The sequence below is a fragment of the Chelonoidis abingdonii genome, chromosome 2 (assembly GCF_003597395.2).
Source record: "Chelonoidis abingdonii isolate Lonesome George chromosome 2, CheloAbing_2.0, whole genome shotgun sequence".
NCBI classification, from domain to species: domain Eukaryota; kingdom Metazoa; phylum Chordata; order Testudines; family Testudinidae; genus Chelonoidis; species Chelonoidis abingdonii.
Genome location: NC_133770.1, coordinates 34,769,162 through 34,782,231, shown reverse-complemented (window position 1 = coordinate 34,782,231; position 13,070 = coordinate 34,769,162). Strand labels below are relative to the sequence as shown.

The 13,070-nt window shown below is 39.0% G+C and overlaps 1 protein-coding gene across 6 annotated transcripts in view; it reads right to left on the bottom strand.

Annotated features, from left to right (window-relative positions):
* The window catches only part of MPP7 (MAGUK p55 scaffold protein 7), a 354,373-nt gene that overhangs the window by 191,064 nt on the left and 150,239 nt on the right, over positions 1-13,070 (bottom strand). For all 6 annotated transcript variants that reach the window (XM_075062267.1, XM_075062269.1, XM_075062266.1 and 3 more), the window contains one exon: positions 8,412-8,530. In XM_075062267.1, the coding sequence (XP_074918368.1) occupies positions 8,412-8,530 (119 nt within the window). The remainder of the gene's footprint in view (positions 1-8,411; positions 8,531-13,070) is intronic.

Below are 13,070 nucleotides of genomic sequence, written 5' to 3'. Positions count from 1 at the left end.
AAAGAATTCTCTGCAGTAACTCAGATCCCATCCCATCCAACATCCCCTCACAGACCATTGAGCAGACTTATCTGCTGATAATCCAAGATCAATTGCTCAAATTAAATTATCCCATCATATCATCCCCTCCATATACTTATCAAGCTTAGTCTTAAAGCCAGATAAGTCTTTTGCCCCCACTACTTCCCTCCTAGGTGAAGGAGTCTATATTTCTTTGCACCCTAATATACTACAACAATCCATTGTCTTTATTCATAAGCATGGCACCTCCCTCCCCCAAAATGTTTGTTTCATCCTGTAGATTTTCTTTCTTGTAGATTTTATAACCTTTTATTTAGCCCCTGTCTTAATATGCAAATAGGCACTGTGAGGCATACAATACGCAACGCACAAATGGCCAAACAGGGGGATATGAGTCTGTTGCCTCTTGCCTGAAAGGAACCTTTCTGAGGTGTATCATCTCCTGGTGACCTACCTTAACTCCAAGATCTTAAGATCGTAATTGTTACTATTGATACATAGCTCCTTAAATATTCTCCGAGCAGACAGGTCACAAAGATTAGGATGACCAGTTGGCTACTGGCTCTTAGTGGAGATCTCACACGCTGCCCTTTGGTGAACTACTATGCAAATATTCGACTCAGGGGATCCCTGTAAAACCCTATGCATCCCCTGCTCCATCTGCCAGTTGGCACAAAGAGGTCCCTGGTTCATGAGATTTTAAATATCAAGTACTATTTTCCTCCTCGAGCCTCTGAAAAAAACCTAACATACTGAGTCTCTATTAAAGATGGATACCATGTCCTATACTCAAAAAGTTCCATCCCCAAAAATAGTACAATTTCAAAAATTCTAATTTCTCAAGAAAAATACAAAATACAAGTTTTTAAAAATACAACAAACAAGAATTTAACATGAATACAGTTGATAGAAATCAGGACAAAGGCATACAAACATACAATCTACTGCTTCATGCATGACCATAAGGTAAGTGTGTATTAGTTATAATTATAATGTAAAAATGATTTTAGTAGTGACATCATGTATTACATCACAACTGCATTACGCATACATGGGGCACCAACTTTAGTGTATCTTTCTTCATTTTGTCACAAATATGTTATTTTCTCCACCAGAACCACATTTGATAGTTGTTTCAATTCTTCTGAATAAATTGAAGGTGACACAGATTAATAAATTGTAAAAATCAAGGGAAAGATCTTCAAAGGCACAAGTGACAGGAGCCTAATCCCACAAAGATAGTATAGACCTTTATACAACATGGTGTGAACATGCAATGCAGAATTAAGACTGATACATAAGAGGAATCATCTGACCTTACTGAACTATTCAAACCCTTTGATAACTTCAAGATGATATTCTATATATTGAATATTTTAAAGAAACAAAGATACCACACACACTCAAACACTAGATGCAACAACTCTGCCTTCAGTCAAAGAAGGGTAATTACCTATTACAACTGTAATACCTGAAGAGCTGATTTTATTATTTTTAATTCAGGGTTGAAGTCGTAACCCATTTTATTGTTTTTTTTTAATTTTGAGGACTAAGCAAATCCCCCCCACTCCCCAAAAAAAACCCACAACAAAACAAAAAACCCTCTAATTAAAATACTAGACTTCTAAAGCTAGTGCAAAAGTGGTTACACACAATCAACACATGTAGGGGGGAGGGATAACTCAGTGGTTTGAGCATTGCCCTGCTAAACCCAGGGTTGTGAGTTCAATCCTTGAGTGGGCCACATAGGGATCTGGGGCAAAATCAGTACTTGGTCCTCTAGTGAAGGCAGGGGGCTGGACTTAATGACCCTTTGGGGTCCCTTCCAGTTCTAAGAGATAGGATATCTCCATTATTTCATTTTTTTATCATCCAGCTACCAGTCAGAATGTGAAATCTATAAGTAAATTCTCACTCACATCTGCTGGATGCCTGTTGCTTTCCTCCTCATGTTTCCATGGAAATGCTGTCAGACTGGACAGGATAAAGATTCTGTACTATCTTCTATAAACCTTCAGTTACTTTATTTTGACTGATCTGATCACTGTTTCCATGGAAATTTAAGCATAAAGGTAGGCAATAGCCTTCAGGTCCTCCTCAGTTTGCAGCCAAATGAAATCTCCAAGTGAATTGTGCCATTCTCCAAAATATCACACACATTGGTTATAAAAGTTTGCAGTATTTTAAATTTAAAGAAACTTATGTAAAAATACAGAAAATATATTTTGCATACCACCTTTGCTGGGTGTAATACTTTTAAGGAAGGCAAAATTAGCTAATGTATTTTTATTTGAACATTTATTCCTGATACGCCACAAAGTCTGCACTTTTGTCAGCCATTAAGAGTCCTCCTTTCTAGATGTCCATTTAATAAGCAGTTTTTTACTTTAATGTAAGCAGGACGAGTGCTATAAAATACAACTTTACATTTAGATGTTGGAATCAGACCATTTCATATCAATATTTTACACCAGGAGAAGAGTCAAATTCCACTGCCTCTCTCTGTGTTTTAAAAAACTATATAAAAAGAGAATTTCTAGAATTAACTTAACCTCTACCTTCCAAAAGAAAAGACCGTGCCCACAATTGAAAGAAATCAGGAGTTATACCAAGGAATGACAAAAGTCTTAATTTGCTCCACTGGTAAAGTAATTGTCCCTAGAACACATTTTAATATTCCTTTATATGGTCTAGGTTAGAGTACCACCAAGCTTACATCTCTCTATAGAATTTCAGTTCTCTGAAGAGCTGAAAACACCAACAAGATTTATAGGCCAGGTTGTGTGGCACCTCTTTAGATATCTCTGACTCACCAAAATAATTCTCTGAACAGTAAAGAAAAAAAAAGAGACACTTTGACAAAGGTAAACATTTCCCAGACTTACACGGATTTAGATTTAAGAGATACATTTCAATTACCCATCTATTTTTTGGTCTATGACTTTTCATATATCAGTATTAAGAAGTTTAACTGCAGTAAAACTCTCTCCCCTACTCTGTAAAACCAACCACATGTGTACATTGTTTGGACAGTCTACATTACAGAAATAACAGCATTCCTCTGGAACTTCAGAATTTATGTCTTCAGTAAGTTTTGCATGCTTTCTATGCTTGAAAAATGTAAACAATCACGTAAGAAGCAAGCTTGCCTGCTTCCCCTACAGAGTATGCTGAACAATTACCTTTCATTGGCCATAGATTGTTACCAGCTGCTGCCATCTACCTCATTCACACCTCTCTCTACAGATGGCCAGGTGGTATATGCTTACACTCACATGGTCTGGCTTCCTTCCCTTCCCTTCTCCCCCCATGCCAAAGCAAATAGCATTTCAGACAATTAACAACCTGCCCCAAAGGATTTGCTGTGAGCATATAGAAACATGGCCTACTTCCCTCACATGGGAGGCATAATTTACTAAGATTCTCTACAGCCAACTGGTATCTCAAGAAACTCTGACTATACCTCACTGCAGAAAGGCCTACCATGATCCATGGAGTGTTCACTAATTATTTTATTTTGTAACAGCCTTACTACAATAGCCTTTTCTAGACTGTTCTAATCTTATTTTTCCTAAAAATTTCCTTTATTTTTCTCTGTAAAGATAAAAAAGTAACAACAGCCTTGAGCTTTCTCAGTTTCTATCTCATGGAATCTGCAAACGTACAGCTTGAAAATCTCTGGAAATCTCACAGTGACAACTCCCTCAATAACCCAGTCTTTGGTGCTCCAATACCAGTGCTATTCCAATGTTTCAACTTTCAGAATAAACACTTGACTGAACGCATACACCCAAGAAACGGCATTATGTATTTTGGTTACGCTAATATTCAAAGATGAATTTACTGCTACACGTTTTCCTCGTTCATTCTATTGCAGTATTTAGAAAAATGTGAGTCCCTGATGTTAACCATTTATTTCTCAAAGAAGGAGATAAAAATTTTAAGGGCATTTAAGGGTAATACATGAATTGCTAGAAGCCCAGTACTTAGCTTTTTCAATCATACTTTGCTCCAATCATAAGACTATGGAGGTGGTGAAGGGCTCACTCCAAGCCAAGTTGGCAAATAGAAAAGAACAGAAGAATTTGCATTAAATCCAACTGAAAATATTCTGTAATTGCTACTCTTTAATTCTTTAAAGAAAGGTAACACTAGAATTGTTCTCATCTCTTTTCTCCTCTCTGCCCCCTCTCCCCGCCCCAAGTTCTCTGCACTATTTTGGGCTGTGGCCATCTAAGCACTTTAATAATCTTGGAGATCATCTCTTCACGATGCTTTGCTACAAGTCAATACACAAACACTGTGACTTATGCTTCTTCTACCATGCAGGAATCATAAGATGAAGGCCTCTAGTAGAACTTAAAGGAGTCATGTAATGAAATGAGGAAGGAATCAGCTGAGTGAAGCAGACAAATACAAACTTCAAACACTCGCTTTTCACAGAGTCAGTTTTGTCTTCCAAAACTGTCAACAATAGTTGTGGGCTTTCTCCAATCTATCCTTTGCAAACTAAAATCAAACTGACTGATTCCTGGTCTGAGAGAAAGAGGAAAGAATGAATGATTGCATAAGTTTTGCTGGTTTTACTTACTACAACAGGAATGTACTATAGAGAACAATCCAGCATTTGCAGGGGATGGACTGGATGATCTAATACAACTTTTCCATCTCTTAACTTTTTAGAGCTGGTCCAAGTTCACAGAAAGGATATTTCTATCCAATAGTACTGAATGAAGAGAGATCCAAAAAAGAAAACCAGTGTAGCAAATCGTACACACTAGCATAACATTCTTACATAAAGAGCTTTAATTATATATGCACACATGAAACATCTGTAAACAAAGTAACAGATCATTTTTAAAATTAAAAATTTTCTATTTATTGCAGCTTTTTAAGCTGTCTGGCCTTTAGAAAACAAGCCTTCTGACCAGTTTGCAGCCTGAAGAATAGCTTCTACAAATTGCTGCTTGTACATTACCACTAATAACCAATACTAGCAAGAGCAAGCTTGTCCCTTAAAAAATGAGCTTTGTCCCTAAATGAGGAGCTCTGTCCACCTCATGTACAGAATGACTAGGATCAAGTTACTATTAATTCAATATGCTTTTTCCTCCAACTTCCCTCTTCTCCTTGTGTGGCTTTTCTTTTAAAGCTACATCAGTACCAAAACACTACTTGGCCCTAAGCTACAGTGAATCCCTCTGCTTTAAAATATCAGCCTTCCTCCCACTGCCTACCTGATTGCACTGACTAGATCGGGGTGGGCAAACTTTTTGACCCGAGAGCCACATCTCAGTATGGAAATTGTATGACGGGCCATGAATGCTCACAAAATTGAGGGTTGGGTACGGGAGCGAGTGAGGGCTCTGGCTCGGGGTGCAGGCTCTGGGGTGGGACCAGAAATGAGGAGTTCAGGGTACAGAAGGAGGTTTTGGGGTGGGATCAGGGCTGAGGCAGGGAGTTGGGGCACGGAAGGAGGTCAGGGGTGCAGGGTCCAAGCAGCACTTACCTCAAGCACCCCCAGAAGCAGTGGCATATTCCCCCTCTGGCTCCTATGCAAACAGGTGGCTCTGTGCGCTGACCCGTCCGCAGGTGCCGCACCTGCAACTCCCATTGGCCGTGGTTCCTGGTTAATGGGCGCTGCAGGTGTAGTGTCTGAGGCAGGGGCAGCATGTAGAGCCCCCTGGCTTCCCCTACACATAGGAGCCGAATGGGGGACATGCCACTGCTTCTGGGAGCTGTGCAGAGCCACAGCACACGCAGAGTGGGGCAAGCCCCCGATCCCACTACCTGGCTGAAGCGCTGAAGCGGGGCAAGCCCCACACCCTGCTTCCCAGTGGGAACTCGAGGGCTGGATTAAAATGTCTGACGGGCTGGATGCAGCCCACGGACCATCGTTTGCCCACCTCTGGACTAATGATAATAATAGTCCTTCTTTTGGCCTTAAAAAAAGAAAAAAAAATCTATGAAACACAACTTTCCACGTGGAATTAATATATAAGAGGAAGTGTGTGATTTGAGGGATCAAGAATGAAATCTACCTTGAGTTTATCTTGGAGAGGCTGAGCATACAGTAGAACCTCTATACTTCAGTGTGACTACTCACATGTATGAAGTTACATATATGCCTAATTTTTGGAAGGATCGGAGTCTAAGGGTATATCTCCACTGGAATAAAAGATTTGTGGCACAGCCACAGCTGGCCCAGGTCAGCAGACTCGGGTTCACAAGGCTAAATATTGCTGCGTAGACATTCAGGCTTGGGCTGGAGCCCAAGGTCTGGGACCTTCCCCCCCCACAGGGTCCTAGAGCTTAGGCTCCAGCCGGAGTGTGAATATCTACACAGCAATTTTACAGCCCCACAGCCCGTGCCCATGAGCCTGAGTCAGCTGACCCAGGCCAGCCATGATTGTTTAATTGCTGCATACACGTACCTTAAGAGAGAACTCATTAACCCAGAATTTCATCTCTAGATTAGTTCAGTTATTAACACATTATTGCAGAACCAGACTGGGAACAACCACCAGGGCAACTGAGAATGATAATTGAATACTGTTCCTTCTAGATTGTTGCTGTTGTTGATCTCTTACCAGAGAAGACTAAGATATGTAAAGAGTCCTTTGATAATCTGAAAAGAATTCTGATCAAATATTGACAAAAAGGTTCTGTTCATTTTTGAGTAAAAAGTAATTCTTTTAAGCCTTGATTTCCAAATAACCACCATCACTAGAAGACCATTTGCCTGTCTCCCCAAAACAAGTTATCCTCAGTACTTATAAACTTATAACTTGAAGTCAAGATACCTTTTTCCTTGGCTTGTACTGTAACACTCAGAAATTACACTGTAAAATCAACAAATTAATTTGAAAACACTGCAGTCTCCTTTTCATATCTAGCATTAGCAGCTGTTATATTTGTTTTTTTCCACAAAAAAGCCTAGCACCTAGAGACCTGTGATTATGTAGGAATCTTGGCTTTCAAAAAAAAAAGTTTACATCTCACATGGTTGTAGAGTGATGCTTGAAAGCGTGACTTCAAGCATACCTCATGGCCTCAAAAAACAAAAGAAGCCTTAAAATTTGTTTTTAATACAATAATGATTTTTAAGCCAGACTCGGTTGTTGGGGCCTGACTCATGATTTTTGAACCATTTGTATAATGGGATGACAGAAGTTACTTTTACTGCTTATGTTCAATTACGATCCAGTAGTGATTTTTCATAGTAACGATTTGTCCGACTTAAACTTGTACTACTTTTGGAGGTCATCCTACTTTTATCAAGTTTCATTCCCTCCCTCTACCCTTTCAGGTTACAGCAGCTAAGCACCACTTCCATGAACTCAGGATAGGCAAATTTGTGTCTGTGGTAACTGCTTCCCCATCAATAAGCCAAATACAAAACATATCAGGTCACACCTTTGAGGACTGCTATAAAATAAACAGCAATTCATTGTTACTATGAAGGATTTAAGAACAATGCTACCCATAGAGATTTCCTCAGTTTTGCTTAAAATACTATCAGAGGGACAATACACTGAGTGGTACTACAGATTGACAACTGTTACAAATTTTGCTGAATTATGAGCACTTGTGGCGTAGATTGCTACACCTTCTACCGATTCAGCTGAGACTTCAGAATTTTCTTTCCATTTGAGTTATCCCTATATTAGAGGTTTAAGACATACCATACTATAGGCACGGTACATTTCTAACCAGCTGATTCGTCTTATTTTACTGCTTTAAGCTGTCTGAGCATTATTTAGATTGTTTTGCATACTTCCATGCCACGCTTTGATTTCTGGTTGTTGATCATTTTCATAGCAGGACACTTTACTGCAGTATTCTTCCAAACTTACTTTATAGTCATGCTTTAGTTCAATATATTGATATGCAAAACACAATTTCCAGTGGAGGCAAACCAACAAACAGAAGAGCTTGCTAGAATTTCAGTTTACTTTGTTAAAGGAAATTATTTTAAATTAATGTGGCTACTGAACTGTTGCCACACTTGACCTCAGAAAACATATTCCTTCTAATTTTGCTGTGAACATTTATTTATTTAAGCTAAACTCCAGGTCTTGAATGTTGACCATAAAGACATCTCAGATTTCCTGCTACTATTTAGTATTCTCTCTTTCTAAACAAGGGCAAACAACATATGTTTGCTGCATTAGTGTATATTGCCAGAACATCACTATTAAATGAAATCATCGATGTATTTTTGGTAGAATCTTCTTTAACAACTTCCACCCCTGACAGAAGCAGAGTTAGTTGAAACAGGGCTGTTTTGTTTTCGCTGAGCAGCAGTTCGATCACTGGTTTCTAGATGGCACTCAAAACATTTTTCCATATGCTCTTCTCAAAGAGAATCTGACTTAAATGTGGTTTACCTTTACTAGTGAATGAAGGCTTTTTTCACCAAACATATCCCAGAGGAAGGTCAGGTCTTCCTGGCTGTCTACATGTGGCTGCAGCTGGGCTGGCAATGCAGCCAGCAGCTCATACAGACCTATAAAATGAAAATAAAACACAAAGTGTAATCTAAGGGTGATCTCATTAATTTCACTTAACAGTTCTGTGTAATTGGCTGCCTGCAGCATGTCATTTTAACTGGATAGGGAGTCTGGAGTATCCAGCAAAACCTAAACTTAAAGAATCAAAGGGAACATTTTTTAAAATTACTAGGAAGCAGATATTAACAATGTACTTTTACCTTGTCACAGTGTCAAGCTTTTATAGCCATATATATTTACTTAAGACTACAGAAAATTCATAAAGATTTTTGAAGAAGGACAAATCCTGAAACAAAAAAAAAAATACATTCCTGTGTTTAATCGTTATTCCATTACCCTTGATGTTAGCCAAAGAGTGAAATGAGTCATGAATAGGAAAAACTTCCTTAAAAGAACAGAAACTGGAAAGGGTGGTCCATTAAAAAGAGTTCATGGTTTCTCTAAATACTTCTTGCTAATATATTGCTTAATACATTTTTTATCCTGCTTCCAGCAGAGATTTACAGCAAACCAGAAGAAACTGCATTGTTAGTTATGGAGTAGCCAGATCTTTAGTACACCAACACATCCGCGCATAAGCTACATTTTTAAGTTTTTAGGTATGCAACATTTATCCAAGATTCTCTAACAGTGTTAAAGTAACTGCTGCTCCCAGTGGTACACCTCTCTAACAGTCTCCCAGGGGCAGACAGTAGCGCAGTGTTCCACGGTAGCATACAGCATTAACTACCCATCTTGCACACAGACCATCAAACTGCTGTCCAAGAAATGTAGCAGCAGTGTTTGCAGCAGCGCTCTTTAGGGAGGTAACCTGGCATGAGCTGATATCAATTCATAGCACATGCTTAATTTTCCAGTGGGATTACTTGGGGTAAAAAGGACAAAATGCCTTTTTCTCCTGTCTGCTGTCTACAAAAACACCAATAACCTCCTGGGATGCACTATACATGATCCTGGTATTATTTTTAGGCTGAGTAACTGCTGCTGTTCCTCACAAGGACAGCTTTACAAGATATTTAACTAGTAAAGCACATCATGGTAAATTATAGGTTGCCTATCACTATTATGCCTATTATCTCCCAAAAACACAAGATTTAAATATTTTATTAATCTGCATTGTTTCACGATCTTTTAAGGCATTATTTGTCCCTTCTAAAATTAAATATAGCACCTTTGGGATCTGATTATTTAACATTTCTCTCTCTTTTTGTTGGCTTTGAGTACCGTATTGTGGAAAAAATGTTCCTTCCAGTTACATTCTTTTCTGTGGTCCAAATGTTTTTGGTGGTTGACATTCATTTCTCTCAAAATCTTGCTTTTATTTAAATCTGTTCTTGTTTATGCTTCAGAAATACTATAAAAAGAGGATATAACTCAAACCACTACAATTTTGCGTGGATATAAAAAAAACCAGAGCCTTAGCCAACTACAGCCTAGTATCAGTGGTTGTACTAACACCCAAAGATCACAAGTTCAAAATAGGATGCTTGGCTCTTAGTCTCTGGATTAATAGAAGTTAGGCACCTGGTGTAAATGGATATGTGCAGCACTGTGTGGTTTAAACAGAAACTTGGCTGTTATTTAAGCATATTCACAAAAGTTTGATAGAGAGTCACAGTAATTATCAGCTGCACAGAGTTACATTCATCATTCTGACTAGGGAAATGAGTGTTTGATAAAAGGAAAAATTAAAATTGGAAAAGTGAAAATTTAATTAGGCACTGATTGACTTCTTATTGAAGACTACGATTTCCTACATACCCAGATTTACCGAGTTTTGGTTTTGCATACTTAATTCTCCAGCCAATTGTGTTATTACAATAGCATGTATCCTTCACAATAAACGAAGGCTATGTTTACATTGCACTTTCATTGCCCAAGGGCCTACTGAACGAAAAAAGTTTCAACAACGAAAAGCGCTGGCACGGACAGTGCTCTGTCGGCAGGAGGTGCTCGCCCACTGACGAATCTACTGCCCCTTCTTGGGGATAGTTTTATTTTGTGGTCAAGAGAGCTCTCGCCTGGTGACAAAGAGTAGCTACGCTGCGTGCCTTACAGTGGCAAGGCTTAAGCAGCATGGCTGTGCCACTGCAATCTGTGTGGTGTAGACAAATAGAGGTTTAAATATTAAAGTGATAATACATCAGTACAGATTTCACAGGGCAGGCACTATATACCTTCTTTGGAATAGGATATATTATCAGTGTTATGCTGTAAACTGAGTTTCATGTAACCGGTTAATTGCTTTCACCCACCACAAAGAGGAAGGAAATTCAAAGTTAATGCTATATCGCTAATTTGTTATTCTGTCATTCTCACTCTGTTGTGTTTGACTTGAAAGAGATAAAAAATGGCTTTAAGCTTCCTCATGACTGTGATGCTGTATGACTGGAACATGACCATTTATATAATTAATATTATCTATTTGACAATTGCAACAAATCTTGAACAAAGTATATCATGTAAGGTATCAATGGAAAAGTTACGATTTGCTAAGTATGAGTATCCTGTTTATATGTATGTATCATTTTTGTACCTGAAGTTATAGATATTGACTATGTACTGGCATCCTACATATGTGCTGTATTCCTGTGGTGATATCCACCAGGTAATTTACATTCAGTCTGGTCAGCACCTTGTGAATGAGTGATTCAAACTGATGGCCTACCAAAGAATACTTAGCTCTCACAGTGGGTCATAGAAGAATCTTGTCCCTGCCTGGTGAGCATTTCTGCGGATGCACTAGCCAGAAAATGAGTAATGTTCCTATGAGTTATCAAAGCATGCAAGGGCATGTGACTTGCCCACATGACCCTGGACTCCATCTTGTACCTGTAATTTTCTACAAACTAAGACTGAAAGCAGTCCCTCCAGATGGATGACAGTATAAAGGACCCTGGAAGCATCTCCATTTTGCCTCCTTCCTGCTCTGATCTCTGGACTTACACTAAAAGGAGCATTCCAATCAATGGACTGAGGACCTTCCTATTGTTTGGAAGTTACCAGAGACTTTACAAGTCAGTAGTTTATTGCATCACGGCTTCAAACCTGATACAAGAACATTTCAATGAGTGGTATGGATTTGATTTCCTTAACCATTTTAACTCTCTCATTCTTTTCTCTTATAAATAAACCTTTAGATATTAGATACTAACGAACTGACAATGTGTTTATTGGGTAAGATCTGAGTTATATACTGACCTGGTTATGTTGCTGATCTTTTGAGATCAGATGAACACTTTGATGAAATTAGTTTTTAGTAACCATTCATCATTAAGTTTAGTGTCTGGGTGGTGAAACAAGGACTGGGATGCCTAAGGAGACTGCAGTTTGGACTACTTGTTAACCAGTGTGGTGAGACAGAAGTTTACTTTTGGTTCTGGCTTGGTATATTTAATAATAATATTAACTACCAGCTTGGGATGAGTCTGCCCTATTTCTCACAATTCATCCTGAATTTGGCATCCTCAGCTGTGACCCACTGAGGCATGGTGACAATGACACAAGGAAATCATGAAGATTTTTTTTATTTCTTTTTATAAGGAGTTTCCCTTCTGGATTTTATATTAAAGATTCAGGTCCTGTCTATCTTGGAAAACACCACAGGGCAAAAGAACTAGTGAACCGATGACATCACAGGAACCAAGAGGCTGAAACGTGGAGAAATTCTTAGACAGTTTTACACACATTTAATTTCAGTGACTAAGCAACAGTTTGGAAAGATGGAGAAAAGATGGGTTAATTAAAAATTCTCTCACCCCAATGTAGAGAGAATTTTTCAAATCGATATTTTGCTTATATTGTGGTTCATCCACCATTTTTGTATTCCTTCTTGTTAGGCCAGTTGGCGCCCTTTTCAGTTAGGCCGGGAAAGATGTCATGTGACCTACGTAATCTGCCCAGTAACAAGAGGGCATAAAAGGTCTGTGCACTCAGTGCCAGGGGCTGTCCAGGTTGGTGGCAGTCCAGTGTTCAGGGTGTCCTAGCCTATGTGTCAACAGAAGAAGAGATTTGCCTGTCATTCCTGTTTCCGCTCCTGAGTGTGTCCGCTCCTGAATTCTTGTATCGTGTGGTCATGTGTCTCCGGTTCCTGATGTTGTTGGTGATCCTACTGTGCCCCTGGATCCATGTGTATGTTCCTTGTCCATAATAGCCTATGATCTGGTGAGGTACTGACTTACCTGAACTAGTTGTATACCTACCTAATGTTTTTTTGGGGTCCCTGGCTTAAGACCAATTTGTTGAATTAACGACTGAGTACTTTTTATGTGAATTGCTATTTAGTTGAGAGTCCTGTTTAATAAATTTGACTTTGTTTGTATTCTATATCCTGTTTGCTATATCCTGTGAATATCACCTCTGGTGACAGATACAAGACGTAGTACGAGTCTGTAGGGTGAGGGCTGGTGGCTAAATTCAGTAGCTCCCTGTTGAATACCCTTTCCGGGTTAACATATTTCTGGTGACTGCGGCAGGACTCCCATCTGGTGATTTAACCACAGGCTGGCTCTCGTGGTGATTCGGTGTAGATATTTT